Source organism: Heterodontus francisci, chromosome 27 (genome assembly GCF_036365525.1).
Source record: "Heterodontus francisci isolate sHetFra1 chromosome 27, sHetFra1.hap1, whole genome shotgun sequence".
Lineage (NCBI taxonomy): Eukaryota > Metazoa > Chordata > Chondrichthyes > Heterodontiformes > Heterodontidae > Heterodontus > Heterodontus francisci.
Window position 1 is genome coordinate 4,336,882 of NC_090397.1, and position 19,633 is coordinate 4,356,514.

The following is a 19,633-nucleotide window of genomic DNA, read 5'->3' on the forward strand; positions in this document are numbered from 1 at the left end:
CTCCTCCTGAAGTCCCCAGCATCACAGATGCCAGACTTCAGCCAATTCGATTCACTCTGCCTGATATCAAGAAACGACTGAAGGCACTGGATACTGCAAAAGCTATGGGCACTGACAATATTCCGGCAATAGTACTGACGACCAGTGCTCCAGAACTTGCCGCGCCCCTAGCCAAGCTACAACACTGGCATCTACCCTGCAATGTGGAAGATTGCCCAGGTATGTCCTGTACACAAAAAGCAGGACAAGCTCAACCCGGCCAATTACCGCCTACTCTCAATCATCAGTAAAGTGATGGAAGGTGTCATCAACAGTGCCATCAAGCAGCACTTGCTTAGCAATAACCTGCTCAGTGATGCTCAGTTTGGGTTCCGTCAGGGCCACTCAGCTCCTGACCTCATTACAGCCTTGGTTCAAACATGGACAAAAGAGCTGAACTCAAGAGGTGAGGTGAGAGTGACTGCCCTTGCTCGGTCAAATGCTGCCTTGATGTCATGGCATCAAGGAGCCCTAGCAAAACTGAAATCAATGGGAATCAGGGGGGAAACCCTCTGCTGGCTGGAGTCATACCTAGCGCAAAGGAAGGTGGCTGTGGTTGTTGGAGGTCAATCATGTGAGCTCCAGGACATCACTGCAGGAGTTCCTCAGGGTAGTGTCCTAGGCCCAACCATCTTCAGCTGCTTCATCAATGGACCTACCTTCAATCATAAGGTCAGAAGTGGGGATGTTCGCTGATGATTGCACAAAGTTCAGCAAATACTGAAGCAGTCCGTGTAGAAACGCAGCAAAGACCTGGACAATATTCAGGCTTGGGCTGATAAGTGGCAAGCAACATTCGCGCCACACAAGTGCCAGGCAATGACCATCTCCAACAAAAGAGAATCTAACCATCTCCCCTTGATATTCAACTGCATTACCATCACTGAATCCCCCACTATCAACATCCTAGGGGCTACCAATGACCAGAAACTGAACTGGAGTAGCCATATAAATACCGTGGCTACAACAGCAGGTCAGAGGCCAGGAATCCTGAGGCCAGTAACTCACCTCCTGACTCCCCAAAGCCTGTCCACCATCCACAAGGCTCAAGTCAGGAGTGTGATGGAATACTCTCCACTTGCCTGGATGGGTGCAACTCCAACAACACTCAAGAAGCTCGACACCATCCAGGACAAAGCAGCCCACTTGATTAGCACCCCATCTACAAATATTCACTCCCTCCACCACCGACGCAAGGTGACAGCAGTGTGCACCATCTACAAAATGCACTGCAGCAATGCACCAAGACTCCTTAGACAGCACCTTCCAAACTCGTGACCTCTACCCCCTCGAAGAACAAGAGCAGCAAATACATGGGAACACCACCACCTGCAAGTTCCCCTCCAAGTCACACACCATCCTGACTTGGAACTATATCGCTGTTCCTTCACTGTCGCTGGGTCAAAATCCTGGAACTCCTTTCCTAATGGCACTGTGGGTATACCTACCCCAAATGGACAGCAGCGGTTCAAGAAGGCAGCTCACCACCACCTTCTCAAGGGCAATTAGGGATGGGCAATAAATGCTGGCCTAGCCAGCAATGCCCACATCCCTGAATGAATAAAAAAAAATCATGTCTCCCCTCACTCTTCTAAACTCCAGTGAAAACAAACCCAGTCTGTCCAATCTTTCCTCATTAGACAACCCACTCATTCCAGTATAATAAAAGCAAAATACTGCGGATGCTGGAAATCTGAAACAAAAACAAGAAATGCTGGATTCACTCAGCAGGTCTGGCAGCATCTGTGGAAAGAGAAGCAGAGTTAACGTTTCGGGTCAGTGACCCTTCTTCGGAACTGACAAATATTAGAAAAGTCACAGATTATCCAGTTATCAACCTAGTAAACCTTCTCTGAAACGCCTCCAATGCATTTACATCCTTCCTTAAATAAGGAGACCATTCTTACTCCATTGAAGTTCGCTTTCCCCCAGTTAACTATTCATACTCTTGATTGATCTTTGTCCTTTCCCATAGCCAACCTAAACCTCATGACACAATGATCCCTGTCCTCTAAAAGTTCTCCAACTGACATTTGGTCCACTTGGCCCACCAAGAACCAGAACCAGGTGGTGGATGGTGTGCCAATCAAGCTTTGTCCTGGATGGTATCGAGCTTCTCGAATGTTATTGGAGCTGCACTCACTTGGGCGAGTGGAGAGTATTCCATCACACTCCTGACTTGTGCCTCGTAGATGGAGGACAGGCTTTGGGGAGTGAGGTGAGATACTTGCCGCAGAATTCGCAACCTGCTCTTGTAGCCACAGTATTTTTATGGCTGGTCCAGTTAAGTTTCTGGTCAATGGTGACCCCCCATGGTTTTGATGATCCGGGATTCAGTGATGGCATTGCTATTGAATGTCAAGGGAAGATGGTTAGATTCTCTCTTGTTGGAGATAGTCATTGCCTGGCACTTGTATGGTGTGAATGTTACTTGCCACTTATCAGCCCAAGCCTGAATGCTGTCCTGATCTTGCTACATGTGGACATGGACTGCTTCAATATCTGGGGAGGCGCAAATGGTGCTGAACGCTGCAATCATCAGCAGACATCCCAACTTCTGACCTTATGATGGAAGGAAGGTCATTGATGAAGGAGCTGGAGATGGTTGGGCCTAGGATATTACCCTGAATAACTCCTGCAGCGATGTCCTGAGGATTAGATGTTTAACCTCCCATAACCATTTTACTTTGTGCTAGGTATGACTCCGACCAGTGGAGAGCTTTCCTCCTAATTTCCATTTACTTGAATTTTGCTCGGGCTCCTTGATGCCACACTGAGTCAAGTGCTGCCTTGATGTCAAGGGCAGTCACTCTCACCTCACCTCTGCAATTCAGCACTTTTGTCCATGCTTGGACAAAGGCTGTAATGAAGTCTGCAGCCAAGTGACTCTGCTGGAACCGAAACTAAGTACCGGCAAGTAGGTTATTGCTGATTAAGTGCCGCTTGATAGCACTGTCGATGACACCTTCCGTCAGTTTGCTGATGATCGAAAGTAGACTGATAGGGCGGTTACAGTCCAGATTGGATTTATCCTGCTTTTTGTGGACAGGACATACCTGGGCAATTTTCCACATTGTCAGCCAGATGCCAGTGTTGTAGATTTACTGGAATGGCTTGTGTTGGGGCATGGCTAGTTCTGGAGAACAAGTCTTCAATATTTCTGTTGGGATGTTGTCAGGGCCTATCGCCTTTGCTGTATCCAGTGCCTTCAGCCATTTCTGATAGCACGTGAATCGAATTGGCTAAAGACTGGCATCTGTGATGCTGGGGACCTCAGGAGGCCGAGATGGATCATCCACTTGGCACTTCTGGCTGAAGATGGTTGCAAATGCTTCAGCCTTACCTTTTGCACTCGTGCTGCGCTTCCCCATCATTAAGGATGGGGACATTTGTGGACACTCTTCCTTGTGTTAGTTATTTAATTGTACATCAGCATCATGACTAGATGTGGCAGTGCTGCAGAGCTTAGATCTGATCTGTTGGTTGTGGAATTGCTTATCTGTGTCTATAACATGCTGTTTCCACTGTTCAGCACGCCTGTAGTCCTGTGTTGTCGCTTCACGGGGTTGGCACCTCATTTTTGGTAAACCTGGTGCTGCTCCTGGCGTGCTCTTCGCTCATCGAACCAGGGTTGATGGTAATGGTAGAATGAGGGAAATGCCAGGCCATGAAGTTACAGACTGTAGTTGAATACAATTCTGCTGCTATTGCTGGCCCACGGATGCTCAGTTTTGAGCTGCAAGATCTGTCTGAGTCTATCAGACTACAATAAACAAAGAAATAACTAATGCCTGTAAAAATGGTACGGCAATTATCATGGGGGATTTTAATCTACATGTAGATTGGTCGAACCAGCTCAGTCAAGGTAGCCTTGAGGAGGAGTTAGTTGAGTGCATCCGTGATAGCTTTCTTGAACAGTATGTAATAGAACCGACGAGGGAGCAAGCTATCCTAGATCTAGTCCTGTGTAATGAGACAGGAATAATTAATGACCTCATAGTTAGGGATCCTCTTGGAAGGAGTGATCACAGTATGGTTGAATTTAAAATACAGATGGAGAGTGTGAAGATAAAATCCAATACCAGGGTCCTGCGCTTGAACAAGGGGGACTACAATAGAATGAGGGAGGACTTGGCTAAAGTAGACTGGAAACAAAGATTTTATGGTGGGACAGTTGATGAGCAGTGGAGGACTTTCAAAGCAATTTTTCAAAGTGCTCAGCAAAAATATATTCCAGTGAAAGGGAAGGACTGGAAGAAAAGGGGTAATCTGCCATGAGTATCTAAGGAAATAAGGGAGGCTATCAAATTGAAAGAGAAGGCATATAAAGTGGCCAAAAACAGCATGAAACTAGAAGATTGGGAAAACTTTAAAGGTCAACAGAAAGCCACAAAAAGAGCTATAAAGAAAAGTACGATAGAACATGAGAAAAAACTAGCACAGAATATAAAGACAGATAGCAAAAGTTTCTATAAATATATAAAACGAAAAAGAGTGGCTAAAGTAAACGTTGGTCCTTTAGAGGATGAGAAGGGGAATTTAGTTATGGGATATGATGAAATGGCCGAGGCATTGAACAGGTATTTTGTATCGGTCTTCACAGTGGAGGACATTAATAACATGCCAGTAATTGACAAAGAGACGAACGTAGGTGAGGACCTGGAAACAATCATTATTACAGAAGAGGTAGTGTTGGGCAAGCTAATGGAGCTAAGGATTGATAAGTCTCCTGGCCCTGATGGATTGCATCCCAGGGTACTAAAAGAGATGGCGGGAGAAATAGCAGGTGCACTGGCGATAATTTTCCAAAATTCGCTGGACTCTGGGGTAGTCCCAGCAGATTGGAAAACAGCAGATGTGACGCCACTGTTTAAAAAGGGAGGTAGACAAAAGATGGGGAATTATAGACCGGTTAGCTTAACCTCTGTAGTGGGGAAGATGCTTGAGTCTATTATCAAGGAAGAAATAGCAGGGCATCTCGATAGAAATTGTCCCGTTGGGCAGATGCAGCATGGGTTCATGAAGGGCAGGTCATGCTTGACAAATCTTTTGGAATTCTATGATGACATTACGAGCAAGGTGGACAATGGGGACCCAGTGGATGTGGTGTACCTAGATTTCCAAAAGCCTTCGACAAGGTGCCGCACAAGAGGCTGCTGCATAAGATAAGGATGCATGGCGTTAGGGGCAAAATATTAGCATGCATAGAGGATTGGTTGACTAACAGGAAGCAGAGAGTGGGGATAAATGAGTGCTATTCTGGTTGGCAATCAGTCACTAGTGGTGTGCCTCAGGGATCGGTGTTGGGACCGCAATTATTTACAATTTATATAGATGATTTGGAGTTGGGGACCACGTGTAGGGTGTCAAAGTTTGCAGATGACACGAAGATGAGTGGCAGAGCAAAGTGTGCAGATGACTGTGAAACTTTGCAGAGGAACACAGATACATTGAGTGAGTGGGCAAAGGTCTGGCAGATGGAATACAATGTTAATAAATGTGAAGTCATTCATTTCGGTAGGAGTAACAGTAAAAAGGATTATTATTTGAATGGTAAAAAGTTGCAGCATGCTGCTATGCAGAGGGACCTGGGTGTCCTTGTGCATGAATCACAGAAGGTTGGTCTGCAGGTACAGCAAGTAATTAGGAAGGCAAATGGAATTTTGTCCTTCATTGCTAAAGGGATTGAGTTTAAAAGCAGAGAGGTTATGTTGCAGCTGTATAAGGTACTGGTGAGGCCGCACCTGGAGTACTGTGTGCAGTTTTGGTCTCCTTACTTGAGAAAGGATGTACTGGCACTGGAGAGGGTGCAAAGGAGGTTCACTAGGTTGATTCCGGAGTTGAGGGGGTTGGCTTATGAGGAGAGACTGAGTAGATTGGGATTATATTCATTGGAATTCAGAAGAATGAGGGGGGATCTTATAGAAACATATAAAATTATGAAGGGAAAAGATAAGATACAAGTAGAGAGGATGTTTCCACTGGCAGGTGAAGCTAGGACAAGAGGGCATAGCCTCAAGATTAGAGGGAGCAGATTTAGGACTGAATTAAGAAGGAACTTCTTCACCCAGAGGGTTGTTAATCTATGGAATTCCTTGCCCAGTGAAGTAGTTGACGCTTCTTCAGTAAACGTTTTTAAAGCTAAGGTAGATATCTTTTTGAACAATAAAGGAATTAAGGGATACGGTGAGAGCGCGGGTAAGTGGATCTGAGTCCACGAAAAGATCAGCCATGATCTAATTGAATGGCGGAGCAGGCTCGAGGGGCCGGACGGACTACTCCTGATCCTAGTTCTTATGATCTTATCCCATTTATCACAGTGGTCGTGCCACACAACACAACAGAATGTATCCTCAGTGTGAAGACGGGACTTCATCGTGACAAGGACTGTGGGTGATTACTCCAACCAATACTGTCATGGACAGATGCATCTGGTGAGGATTGGGTGGAGCAGTTTTTCCCCTTACCACCTGCCGCAGGCCCAGTCTTGTAGATTTGTTCTTCAGGATTCGGCTAGCTTGGTCTGTCGTGTTGCTGCTGAGGCACACCTGGTGTTGGGCATGAAAGTCCCCCACCCAAAGTACATTCTGTGCCCTTGCTTCTTCCAAGTGGTGTTCAACATGGAGGAGTACTGATTCATCAGCTGAGGGAGGGTGGTAGGTGATAATCAGCAGGATATTCCTTTGCCCATGTTTGACCTGGTGCCATGAGACTTCATGAGGTCCAGAGTCTATGCTGAGGACGCCCAGAGTAACTCCCTTCTGATTGTGCCGTCACCTCTGCTGGGTCTGTCCTGCATGTGGGACAGGACATACCCAGGGATGGTGATGGAGGAGTCTGGGACATTGGTTGTAAGGTATGATTTGGTGAATATGACAATGTCAGGTTGTTGCTTGACTAGTCTGTGGGATATCTCTCCCAATTTTGGCACAAGTACCCAGATGTTACTGAGGAGGAGTATGCAGGGTCGATTGGGCAGGGTTTGCTGTTGTCATTTCCAGTGCATAAGCCTATGCCCGACTGTCCATCTGGTATCATCCTTTCTTGAATTTTCTGTAGTGGTTTGGTACAACTGAGTGGCTTGCTAGGTCATTTCAGAGGGTAGTTAAGAGTCAACCACATTGCTGGGGTCTAGACTGACATGAAGGCCAGACTGGGTAAGGATGGCAGATTTCCTTCCCTTAAGGACATGAGTGAACTAGATGGGCTTTTATGACAATTTGATAGTTTCATGGTCACCATTACTGAGACTTGCTTTTAATTACCAATTTATTAATTAATTGAATTTAAATTCCACCAGCTGCCATGGTGGGATTTGAACTCATGTTCCCAGAGCATTAGTCCAGCTTCTGGATTACTAGTCCAGTAACATAACATGGCAAAACTTCTCATATCCAGTGGGGAGACATTTTTGAAGGGAGCATGTATCAGAGACATGGTTAAAATGCCATAGTCTCAATTCGCTAATGCATCCACCCTATAACACATGATTTTGGAATTAGTCCGATTAACCCTTGAATATGAGAATATACTTAATTTAAATACACGTGTGCATCTTGCTGAGGCACTGACTTTTCATGACGGTATGCAAACCTTAAATGTGTTACGGAAAATTGATACAATTGCTTGTTTTTTTCATTCATTCACAGGATGTGAGCGTCGCCGTAAAGGCCACCATTTATTGTCAATCCCTAACTGCTCGAGAAGGTAGTGGTGACTTGCTTTCTTGAACTGCTGCAATTCATGTGGTGTAGGTGCACCCACAGTGCTGTTCGAGAGGAAGTTTCAGGATTTTGACCCAGTGCCAGTAGAGGAACGGTGATACAAGTCAGGCAGAGTCTATTACAGTAGAATCTATACGTGGCCTCTTTCCATGCTTTATTGTCCACTGTTCGTAGTGAATCATTTAGAAGTGCAGCTGAGCGCAGAAATGCTGCAAGCTGTGGCAGTGGGCTATCAAGGCAATGAAGAGGATACTTACAGCCGTCAGGAATGGAAGGAAAACAAAATGGCAATTGTGAAGAGGGTTGAGAATGCATAACGTTGAAAGGGTTTAGCAAAAGAATGATTATGCGGGGCCTATTGGGAATATTCAACATCCCCCTCAAGCAGGGTCATGGGTCAAGCAGTGGTGTTCCACAACAGATGATTATATGAAGGCTTTAACAGTCTTTGCTCTTTATGTGGTATACAAGTCAAACTCCAACTTGTCTAAACCTCTGCCACCCCACCCCTAAATCCAGCTTAACCATCATCCTTATCCTCAGTGACCTCCAGTAGCTCAGTCTTGCAATACAAGTTTAAAAACTTTGTCCTGTATGCAAATCTCTTCTCCTTTGATTGTCTAGTTCTGTCCTATTATGGATCTGATAACCCGACTTGGTGGCAGTTACCCTGAACATCTGTCTTCGCCAGCCTCTAAAATCCTCCTCCAAACATGTTTGCCCACACCTTAAGTCAACTCTCTTAATGCTTCTACTACCACGCAACACATCGTCATGTGAGGGATGCTTTGGGCCTTCATATTTCAATAGAAGTACTATATAAATGTGAGTATTCTTTATTCACATCAGACAAAACTCAATTTTTAATGAAAAAAGTTGATTCTCTGGGAGGTTTTCCCATAAAATGTAATGAAGATTAAGTGCATTTTCCTCTCTCAAAAAGATATCATAAAATCTCAAGACTGAGTCATATCGACTTTCAGTTATTAGCAATAATGTGGATCTGGAGTTTAGAATGGGCCAGAGACTGTATCTGTTTATAGATGTTTACTGTGTGTTACCACTGTCAGTAACCCTCTAAACCAATCCATTGCACTTCACCTCTTACCTCTCGGGACAAAAACTTTCATGTTTTTTCTGAAATGTGGACATAGGTGTCACTGCTTCCACTGCTGTCTGGTTCAGCCTGATTGCCATTGCCTATCACACAAGAGCAATTGCATGTTCATACATCAACCTTGAATTGCTGTATTTTATGGCAAAATATAGCAACATTAATGCAACAATAACAAAAGTTACCTCGGGATTGTCAGTGAGGTAGATCTGTCTGGAAATATTATTGATGGTGCAAATCCACTAAGATGGTAACAGAAACAAAAAAAGTTATGACAATTCTTACAGAAATCAACATAAAACAAAAAAATTCCAAATATAACTTAATTTGATACCTCTTCACACTCCTGCTTGCCTTCTGCTTGAAGGATAATGCCCCTAGAATATAACCAATAATATATGAATAACTACTGCAGTTAAGTCCATTACTGAATAGTCCAAAGGTACACAATATCGACATCTTCATGAGCATCAGGTATGCTCCTATTTCTTTTTGGTTATAAAATATAACTTGTCTGCTCCAACAGCTAAAAGCAACTAACTTTGCTTCATTCACAAAGCTGATTAATTGGAGGATGCTGCACAGCTTTACACAACACCATCGTTCACTTACCTAGAGTAGGTACTCAGTAACTGGTAAAGCAGTAACAACGAATCTGATGCTTGCAGTTTGTCTTCGATTGTCGTAAAAACCCATCTGGTTCACTATTTCCTTTAGGGAAGGACATCTGCCATCCTTACCTGGTCTGGCCTACATGTGATTCCAGACCCACAGCAATGTGGTTGACTCTTAACTGCCCTCTGAAATGGCCTAGCAAACCACTCAGTTGTCAATGGTAATTAGGGATGGGCAACAAATGCTGACCTTGCCAGCGGCACCCATGCCCCATGAAAGAATGTAAAAAAAAAAGGTGGGCAACAGCGAACAAGAGTGACAGGGCAGTAATTATTTTAACGAATTATGATGCAAATTGAGGATGACACTGTGCCACAGGAGCACGAGTATATCCATCACAACTTCAGCTTCATTTCGTTCCCTCTAAGCCGAGCACATACTGCAACTATCAATTCAATTTACATCTGTTTCTTTTATAGGATCACTTGATGGAATACAATATAATACAAATTACTGCATCCAAGAGACTGAGAGCATTATTTTTCTCCATTCACAAGTTAGAGCAGAACAGTCAATGCAAGTACGATGTGGGATAACATACAAAGAAAGTGCTAATGGACTAATGGATGGGGGCACGATAACTGGCACCACACAGGCTGTAAAAGTGCTAAGATTTTTGCCTCAGTTTTTACTGGAGACAGTCAAATTATTTGATCTGGAAACAGAAACAGAAGATGTTACAGAGTTAAGTTGCGACACTATTCACATTACTACCAGCATAGCTGAACAATTGTGCAACCTTAAGGTGAATAAATCTTGGGACGTGCATCTGAGGATCCTTAAGGAAATTGCAGGCACAAATCTGCCAGAAATAACTGAATGCTGTAAAGGAGACTGCAGACTGGAGAAAGGCAAATGTTGCTCAATTTTTTTAACAAAAGGTTAATAAGTGACCCAGCAAGTTTAAACCCTTATTCAAGAGCAGATGGTGGAGCATCTGGATTGAAATAAAATCATAGACGATATGGGCTCACAAAGGGGAGGTCTTGGTGATCTAATTTGCAAGTTTTAGTTTAGTTCAGAGATACAGCACTGAAACAGGCCCTTTGGCCCACCGAGTCTGTGCTGACCATTAACCACCCATTTATACTAATCCTACACTAATCCCATATTCCTACCACATCCTCACCTGTCCCTATATTCCCCTACCACCTACCTATACGAGGGGCAATTTATAATGGCCAATTTACCTATCAACCTGCAAGTCTTTGGCATGTGGGAGGAAACCGGAGCACCCGGAGGAAACCCACGCAGACACAGGGAGAACTTGCAAACTCCACACAGGCAGTACCCAGAATTGAACCCGGGTTGCTAGAGCTGTGAGGCTGTGGTGCTAACCACTGCGCCTTTGAGGGTGTGATGAAGGAGCTGGATAGGACTACGGTAGTGGACCAGGTACCTGGATTTCAGTAAGGCCTTTGATACAGTTCCTCTGGAAAGGCTGGTACTGAAAATAAAGAAAGTGGAAATGAGTGGAAATATTTTACAATGGATATGTAATTGGTTGACCGTTAGAACCCAAAGTGTAATAGTACAGGGACTGCTATCAGTTTGGGAGAATGTTACCAATGAGAGGTCCCACAGTGGTCTGCTTTGGGACTTCTTTTGCTTTATGTCTTCATAAATGATCTGGAGCCAGGAGTCACAAACACAATGGTTAAATTTGCAGATGATGCAAAGCAATTGAAGGTGGTAGACTGCAAAGCTGAACAGGATAAGCTGAAGCACAGAGCACAACTTGGATCACAGCGTGAACAGAGTGAGAAGTTGAGAATTTGGTGACAGTGGGAATTCGGTGCAGAGGGGGAAGGAGGTGTTGCTTTTTGCCTTTAATACTTGTAGTGGTTTATGTAAGCTTGAGGTTGTAAGTATTTAACGTGCTCAATGTTTTAGCACTCAGTGCAAGATAGTGTGTGAAAGAACTAAAACAGACTAGAGAGTAATTATCAATAAATCTAGACTAAGATATGGCAGAGCAGGTTGTGTGTCTGGACTGCAGTATGCGGGAGTTTAGTTTAGAGATACAGCACTGAAACAGGCCCTTCGGCCCACCGAGTCTGTGCCGACCATCAACCACCCACTTATCTAATCCTACACTAATCCCATATTCCTACCACATCCCCACCTGTCCCTATATTTCCCGACCACCTACCTATACTAGGGGCAATTTATAATGGCCAATTTACCTACCAACCTGCAAGTCTTTTGGCTGTGGGAGGAAACCGGAGCACCCCGGAGGAAGCCCACGCAGACACAGGGAGAACTTGCAAACTCCACACAGGCAATACCCAGAATTGAACCCGGGTAGCTGGAGCTGTGAGGCTGCGGTGCTAACCACTGCGCCGCCCCATTGTTTGTGGACAATGAGACTGTCCCGAGCGAACACTTCTCCAGTAGATGCCTCTGTCTCAGTCACTGAGCTGGAGTATGAATTAGAGACACTCTAACATATCAGAGAAAAGGACAAGTATCTGGACAGTTTGCTCCAGACGTCAGTCACACCTTGTAGAGAGCTGCAGGATCAGAATGAGATCGGTGTGACTGTGTACAGAGTCAGGGGAAACCAGGTGAAATAGAGAACAAGCATCTGCATAAACTGATCCTATTCAACAGGTACAATGTACTTTCTACCTGTGAGGATAAAGATGGTCAGAAGGACAGCCAGAATGCTGACCATGGCAGCTTGGAGCAGCAAGTTGTCCAAAGGAACTGGTGTGGGGGGGGGTGGAAGAGAAGCGGAATATGATAGTTATAGGGGATTCAATTATTAGCAGGACAGATAGCATCCTTTGTAAGCAGGGTCAAGGTATGTGGACTACTGGTCCCAGTATGAGGGACATCTCACACCATCTTGAAAGGATATTAGATAGGGAGGGAGGGGTAGGATCCAGCTGTGTAGTCTATATTGTGAACAATAGCATTGGAAAGAGTAGGCAAGAGGCCCTGTTTGAAGAGTACCGGCGCTTGTTGCTAAATTAAAGAACAGGACCTCAAGGGTTATAATCCATGGATTATATCCAAACCACTTGCAAATTGATGTTGAGGTAAGCAGATTAAGGTGGTGAACACATGGCTGAAGTAGTGGTGTGGAAAAGAAAGGTTCCATTTCATGGGGACACTGGCACCACTACTGGGACAGGAAGGAACTGTACCACTGGGATGGGCTCCACCTGAACCGGGCTGAGACCAAGGCCCTAATGCAGAGAATGAATAATGCAGCCATTTTAAAGTAGTAAATGGCAGTGGGGGATGGGCGAGGGGTCAGATGGAGGAGATTGTTCAGGTGGAAAAGGTAGTATAAATAATAATTCTAAAACAAATAGTCGTTTGGTTGTCCAGAACTTGAGAATTGCTGAAAATAGACATATATTGTCCCAATATAATAAAAGCAAAATACTGCGGATGCTGGAAATCTGAAACAAAAACAAGAAATGCTGGAGTCACTCAGCAGGTCTGGCAGCATCTGTGGAAAGAGAAGCAGAGTTAACGTTTCGGGTCAGTGACCCTTCTTCGGAACTCAGCAGAGTTAACGTTGCGGGTCAGTGACCCTTCTTCGGAACTCAAGCTTTTTGTCTTGCGCTTATCAGGACAATAATAACCAATGCAAGGGAAAACAACCACTTATACTGCATGAGAAGAGTGTGCTGATTGGTTGGCAAGTGAACTCTGATAGATAGAGGCATTGCCACGGAGAATGCACCAGTTTACGGTGACTGAACTGCCAAGCTTTGTTTGAAAGTTAAACCAGACAGCTTGACTCTGACTGCTCAAGGCATTGCCCTGAGGAATGAACCAGCAAATGGCTGTCACTTATTTTGTTCAGCTGAAACAGGCGCAATGTGCGTTCGTGTTCTTTCTGTCTGCAAAGAACGGGGTCCTGTGTATTAATATATGTAGCTTCCAGTACGCGCAAATGCGCCATACTGCAATCCCTACTGACGATCTTAAATTGGTTGTCAGCGTAATTCTTAGCACACATATACCATGCTATTTGGTCTACAGGAAGGATAGGGAAACTGTTAGAGGGTGAGGAGCAGAGTTAGTGATTAAGGATGAAATTACTCAAAGTGAGGTAAGCAGGCAGTGGAGACTTTATGGGTAGAATTAAGAAATAGGACAGGTATTAACACTAGTGGAAGTTGTATATAGAGCCTTTGGCAGCGACTGTTAAGTGGGAGATTGTATAAATGCAGAGATCAGACAAGAATGAAGCGTGGTTTTTATAGGAGATTTTAACTTTCATTTAGATTGGGCCAAGCAGACCAGGTCATTTCAGAAAGGTAGCGAATTTGAGTGAATTCAGGATTGTTGTCTGCAACAATATGTCCTAGAAAGAAAAAGAGGAGCATGCCATATTAGATTTAATAATGAGCAATGATCCAGATTTAGTTAACAAGTGCTTGTACACTTATCTAATCGCAAACCTAATACGATCGAGCTTAATGTTGTACTAAAAAGGGAGAAACACAGAAGTTACTGGGATTCTAGGTTTAGGCAAGGTTGACTTCAATGGAATGAAACAAAGACTGTCCACAGTAAATTGGGAAAATCTGTTAATGTGTAAATCGACAGATGATCAAAGGGAGGTGTGAAGAAAAACTCTTGGCTTTCAAAAGGGAATTTGATAAACACCCGATGCGAACAAATTTGCAGGGCTACGGGGAAAAGGCAGGGGAATGGAACACGCTAAATTGTTCTTGCAGAGAGTTGGCAAGAGCTTGACGGGTCGAGTAGAATCCTTCTATACTGTAAACATTCTATGATTCTATGATGCAGAACCGGTTTATATCCCCAAGGGGCAAGAGCTCTACTTGCCAATAAAAACATGGACAACAGAAGAGGCAAGGAAAAACATACAAAAATAGCCAGAGCCTGGGGACTGGGAGAGAAATACAAAGAACAACAAAAGGTGACAAAACAGATAATAAGAGCTACAAAAACAGAGTATGAAAAGAACTTGCAATAAATATCAAAATCAGCACTTATTTTACAATTACATTAGGAAAAAGTGGGTGGTTAGGAGCAATGAGGGCCCCTTGAAAACTGAAAGCGATGATATCGTCAAAGAAAATAAGGAAATGGTGCACAGGGGCGCAGTGGTTAGCACCGCAGCCTCACAGCTCCAGCGACCCGGGTTCAATTCTGGGTACTGCCTGTGTGGAGTTTGCAAGTTCTCCCTGTGTCTGCGTGGGTTTCCTCCGGGTGCTCCGGTTTCCTCCCACATGCCATAGACTTGCAGGTTGATAGGTAAATTGGTCATTATAAATTGCCCCTAGTGTAGGTGGTAGGGAAAATATAGGGACAGGTGGGGATGTGGTAGGAATATGGAATTAATGTAGGATTAGTATAAATGGGTGGTTGATGGTCGGCACAGATTCGGTGGGCCGAAGGGCCTGTTTCAGTGCTGTATCTCTAAATAAAAAATAAATAAAATGTTGAATAATTACTTTGCATCATGTTTACAGTAGAGAAAGAGGATAGAAGACATCCCAAGGAAATGAATATTGAATTACAGATGTGAACATACCAAATTAGCAAAATAATAGTAATAAAGAAAATAATGGAACTAAAGACTCAAGTCCCTAGGTTTCAATCTCAGGATTTTAACAGTAGTAGATGACAACATTGCAGATGACCTAACTATAATCTTCCAAAGTTTTTTCAATTCAGGAATCATTCCTTTAGATTAGAAAATTGCACATGCCACTCCACTATTTAAGAAAGGTGGAGAGAGAAACCTGGGAATTGTAGACCAGTTAGCCAAACATCTGTGATTGAGAAATTGCTAAAGTCTCTAATTAAGGGTAGCGTGACTGAACACCTGGAAAATTTTCAACTGATAATTGAGAGGCAGCTTGGATTTGATGCCCGAAAAACCTGATTGAACGTTTTTTTTTAAAAAGGTGACTAAAGCAGTGGATAGGGGAATTGCTAGAGTCATAGAGTTATACAGCACAGAAACAGGCCCTTCGGCCCATCGTGTCTGTGGCATGACTGAAAACATTGAAAAGTTTCAACTGATTTCTATGAATGTTATTTATATGGACTTTCAGAAGGCATTCAATATAAGCTAAGGTTGAAGCGCATGGAAATTGAAGGCAATTTATTGACCTGGTTAGGAAACTGGCTCAGGGGCAGGAGACAGAGAGTAAGGATAATGGGCATGCATTCTAATTAGCAAGGATCTGTGTTGGGGAATTTGGGAATTTTAAAAATCAAGATCTTGTTGAATGAGGAGCCAATGTAAGTCAGCAAGCACAGTGGTGATGGGTGAATGGAACTTGGAGCAACATAGGATACAGGCACTGGAATTTTGGATGAGCTCAAAGTTAGAGAGAGTGTAAAATGGGAGGCTGGCTAGTAGAGCATTGGGACAGGTGAAAGCAAAATACTGTGGATACTGGATATCTGAAATAACAGAAAATGCTAAAAATACTCAGCAGGTCAGACAGCATCTGTGGAGAGAGAAACAGAATTAATGTTTTAGGTTGATGACATCAGAACTGGAAAAACTTGAGATATAGCAGCTTTTAAGCAAGTACAGAGGCAGGGAGGGGGTAGAACTAAAGGGAAGGTCTGTGTTACAGATAGATGGTAAGGGTATGGGTGGTTCCCAATGTTCACCTCCCAACTGACTACAATCGTGTTTTGTTTAATGATGAGTTAGCCCGAGTGTTTTACTTGCCAAATAAACAGACAGTGACAGGTTTTCTTGTAGGTTTAAAACAGATTTGAGACGATAGATAGAAGGCAAAGGGTAGGCGTTCAGGGTGTGGTCGGTGTTCGTGGTTAACAGTAAACCTGTTGAATCTTCTAAGTAGATCAGTCTTTTTTAAAGGCCCAGGTCTGGGTTTTTGTAGTCTTGAATTTGTTGAGGTGTTGTAGATTTCTGGTGGTTAAGATTTTGGTGGGCTGGTGGTCACTTTTAGTTCTCTGCTACACCAAGTTGAAGTGTACAATCAGCATCAGGGCTGCTTCTTCTGGTTTAGGCTGGATTTTTCCACAGCCCTTGGTTGGACTCCTTCTGTGAGGTTGTTGCGTAAGGTCACAATTCATCATTAACATTTCTGGTACCTGACACATGGCTCTCCTGCTGTGACCACACAATGGACCAGGATGTGGAATCCATGGTCATCCATTAATGTCTGGATGAGTATAATCCTGTTATGATGTGGCTACTTCACACCTTCTTTATTTCAAAAGAACCCATTTAAGAATGGCTCCGAAGAAGGGTCACTGACCCGAAACGTTAACTCTGCTTCTCTTTCCACAGATGCTGCCAGACCTGCTGAGTGAATCCAGCATTTCTTGTTTTTGTTTCAGATTTCCAGCATCCGCAGTATTTTGCTTTTATTATATAAGAATGGCTCCTGATGGTTTCAGGATGGGTCAAATTGACACCTCTTAGGCTGGAATGTATCCTTTTGTTCTTGAGACAGTGAGGCAATGTTTGAATACACAGGCATGGTCATCTGACCTTTGACAGCCATCTTCTGCTGCATTGCCAATCTTTTTTAAAAAATAAAAGTTAAAGTCAACTTTATAGAGTCCATGTTGAATAAAGTTTGCATCTTAAAAGTAGGACGTGATATTTCTGGGCATGATATCTGTGATAGGGTGGAAGGCAGCAGAGATTTCATGACAAAAGTATTGATGATGCAAGGCAAAGAGAGATGGTAATGTGACAAGTAAAGAACAAAAATCAGGAGGTGTAAATGAGAATAGCAGAGTCATTAGCAAAAGCTGCTGCCCTTAAAAATTGGGGCAGAGGTGATGATCTGAAATTGTTGAACTCAACATTGAGTCTGGAAGGCTGTAAAGTGCCTAATTGAAAGATGAGATACTGTTCCTCGTGGTTACCAATAAGCTTCATTGGAACAATGCAGGAAGTCGAGGACAGAGGCCAGAATGGGAGTGGGGCAGAGAAATAACATTTTGGAATTTTAAGCGTGAATTGGCTGAAAAGGAAAGCCAACGGAGCATGCCATTGACCACTGGGGTCTGAACAGACAGATAGCAAAACGTGGTTGGGAATTCCCGTGCATGCCCGGTTGAAGCTTTGAGCAGAAGTTGTACATAACATTTGTATTTTCTCAATAGAAAAACTAGGGAAAGAACCAGATTAAACAATGCAGGGTTTGTGACAGGTAGCACATGTCTATCACATTCCTAACATGACACTTTGAAGAAAAGAAGGGAAAGCCAGTCATTGAAGTGGAGCCCAAAATTTGCAAACTGTTATAACTATCCTGTGATCGGCAACAGGGTATAGCTAAAATTGTTCTGATTTCCCTATTTAAAACAATTAAGAATATTCAGGTTAGCAGCCAAAAATCACAACTTTTCTCCAGCCATAAAACTACTCATAAGTATAAATGACATTATGGAAACAAAATTGGAGGAATGCTATTACAATAAAAATGACAACTTTAGCAGAAGGTGTAGAACTGATCGGGGAATTTGGTGTAGGAGATGGGTTGCGATAGTGACCTACGTTTTTCCTGAAGGCGAAGTGATCTGGAAACAGTATCTTCTGTCCTCACAATCCACTGCCATAACCGAGCAATTATCCAGGTCCAGGATTAGTCCTCCGGCTACTGCCCCTCGCGGCTGACACATTAGGTTACCTCCTTGAGTAAAGAAATACAACCTTTCCCAGGATGTAGACACCAGGCCTGTTTTACTAATGGAAAAAAAGGAACAAAGAGGTGGAATTATACCCGAGTTACCACAATTGAGTAAACATTTATAATGAATAAAAACAGAAAGGGCGGCACAGTGGCGCAGTGGTTAGCACCGCAGCCTCACAGCTCCAGGGACCCGGGTTCAATTCCGGGTACTGCCTGTGTGGAGTTTGCAAGTTCTCCCTGTGTCTGCGTGGGTTTTCTCCGGGTGCTCCGGTTTCCTCCCACAAGCCAAAAGACTTGCAGGTTGATAGGTAAATTGGCCATTATAAATTGTCACTCGTATAGGTAGGTGGTAGGGAAATATAGGGACAGGTGGGGATGTTTGGTAGTAATATGGGATTAGTGTAGGATTAGTATAAATGGGTGGTTGATGTTCGGCACAGACTCGGTGGGCCGAAGGGCCTGTTTCAGTGCTGTATCTCTAATCTAATCTAATCTAATCTAAACCGAGAGAGGGCAACTGTTAACATTTCTGGCTGATTGCGTTTTGTCAGAACTGGAAGATATTTGAGCTTTAACAGTTTTTAAACAAGGACATAGTAAGGGAGAGGGGGGCCGTGGAAGAACAAAAGGGAAGATCTGTGATAGGATGGAAGTCATTCAATGACAAAAGACATGATGGTGCAATGCAAATATGGGGGGGGGGGGGGGGGTGGGCGTCAGTGTAACCACTCCTGCCTTTCACCCTATCAGAGGATACAGCAGGATATAGATCGGTTGGAGACTTGGGCGGAGAAATGGCAGATGGAGTTTAATCCAGACAAATGTAAGGTAATGCATCTTGGAAGGTCTAATGCAGTTGGAAAGTTTACAGTAAATGGCAAATCCCTTAGCAGTACTGACAGGCAGAGAGATCTGGACGTACAGGTCCACAGATCACTGAAAGTGGCAACGCTGGTGGATAAGGTAGTCAAGAAGGCATACGGCATGCTTGCCCTCATCAGTCGGGGCATAGAGTATAAAAATTGGCAAGTCATGTTGCAGCTGTACAGAACCTTAGTTAGGCCACACTTGGAATATTGCATGCAATTCTGGTTGCCACACTATCAGAAGGACGTGGAGGCTTTGGAGAGGGTACAGAAGAGGTTTACCAGGATGTTGCCTGGTCAGAAGGGTATTAGCTATCAGAGGTTGGATAAACTCGGATTGTTTTCACTGGAATGACGGAGGTGATAGAGGTTTACAAAGTTATGAGAGGCATGGACAGAGTGGATAGTCAGAAGCTTTTTCCCAGGGTGGAAGAGTCAGTTACTAGGGGACATAGGTTTAAGGTGCGAGGGGCAAAGTTTAGAGGGGATGCGCAAGGCACATTTTTTTTTTTTACACAGAGGGTGGTGAGTGCCTGAAACTTGCTGCCGGGGGAGGTGGTGGAAGCAGGTACGATAGCAACGTTT

The 19,633-nt window shown here is 43.8% G+C and overlaps 1 protein-coding gene across 3 annotated transcripts in view; it reads right to left on the reverse strand.

Moving 5' to 3' along the window:
* The window catches only part of appl2 (adaptor protein, phosphotyrosine interaction, PH domain and leucine zipper containing 2), a 199,799-nt gene that overhangs the window by 68,567 nt on the left and 111,599 nt on the right, over positions 1-19,633 (reverse strand). For all 3 annotated transcript variants that reach the window (XM_068058746.1, XM_068058745.1, XM_068058747.1), the window contains 4 exons: positions 18,047-18,235; positions 9,212-9,254; positions 9,063-9,119; positions 8,872-8,963 (listed from right to left, as the gene is read on the reverse strand). In XM_068058746.1, the coding sequence (XP_067914847.1) occupies positions 8,872-8,963; positions 9,063-9,119; positions 9,212-9,254; positions 18,047-18,235 (381 nt within the window). The remainder of the gene's footprint in view (positions 1-8,871; positions 8,964-9,062; positions 9,120-9,211; positions 9,255-18,046; positions 18,236-19,633) is intronic.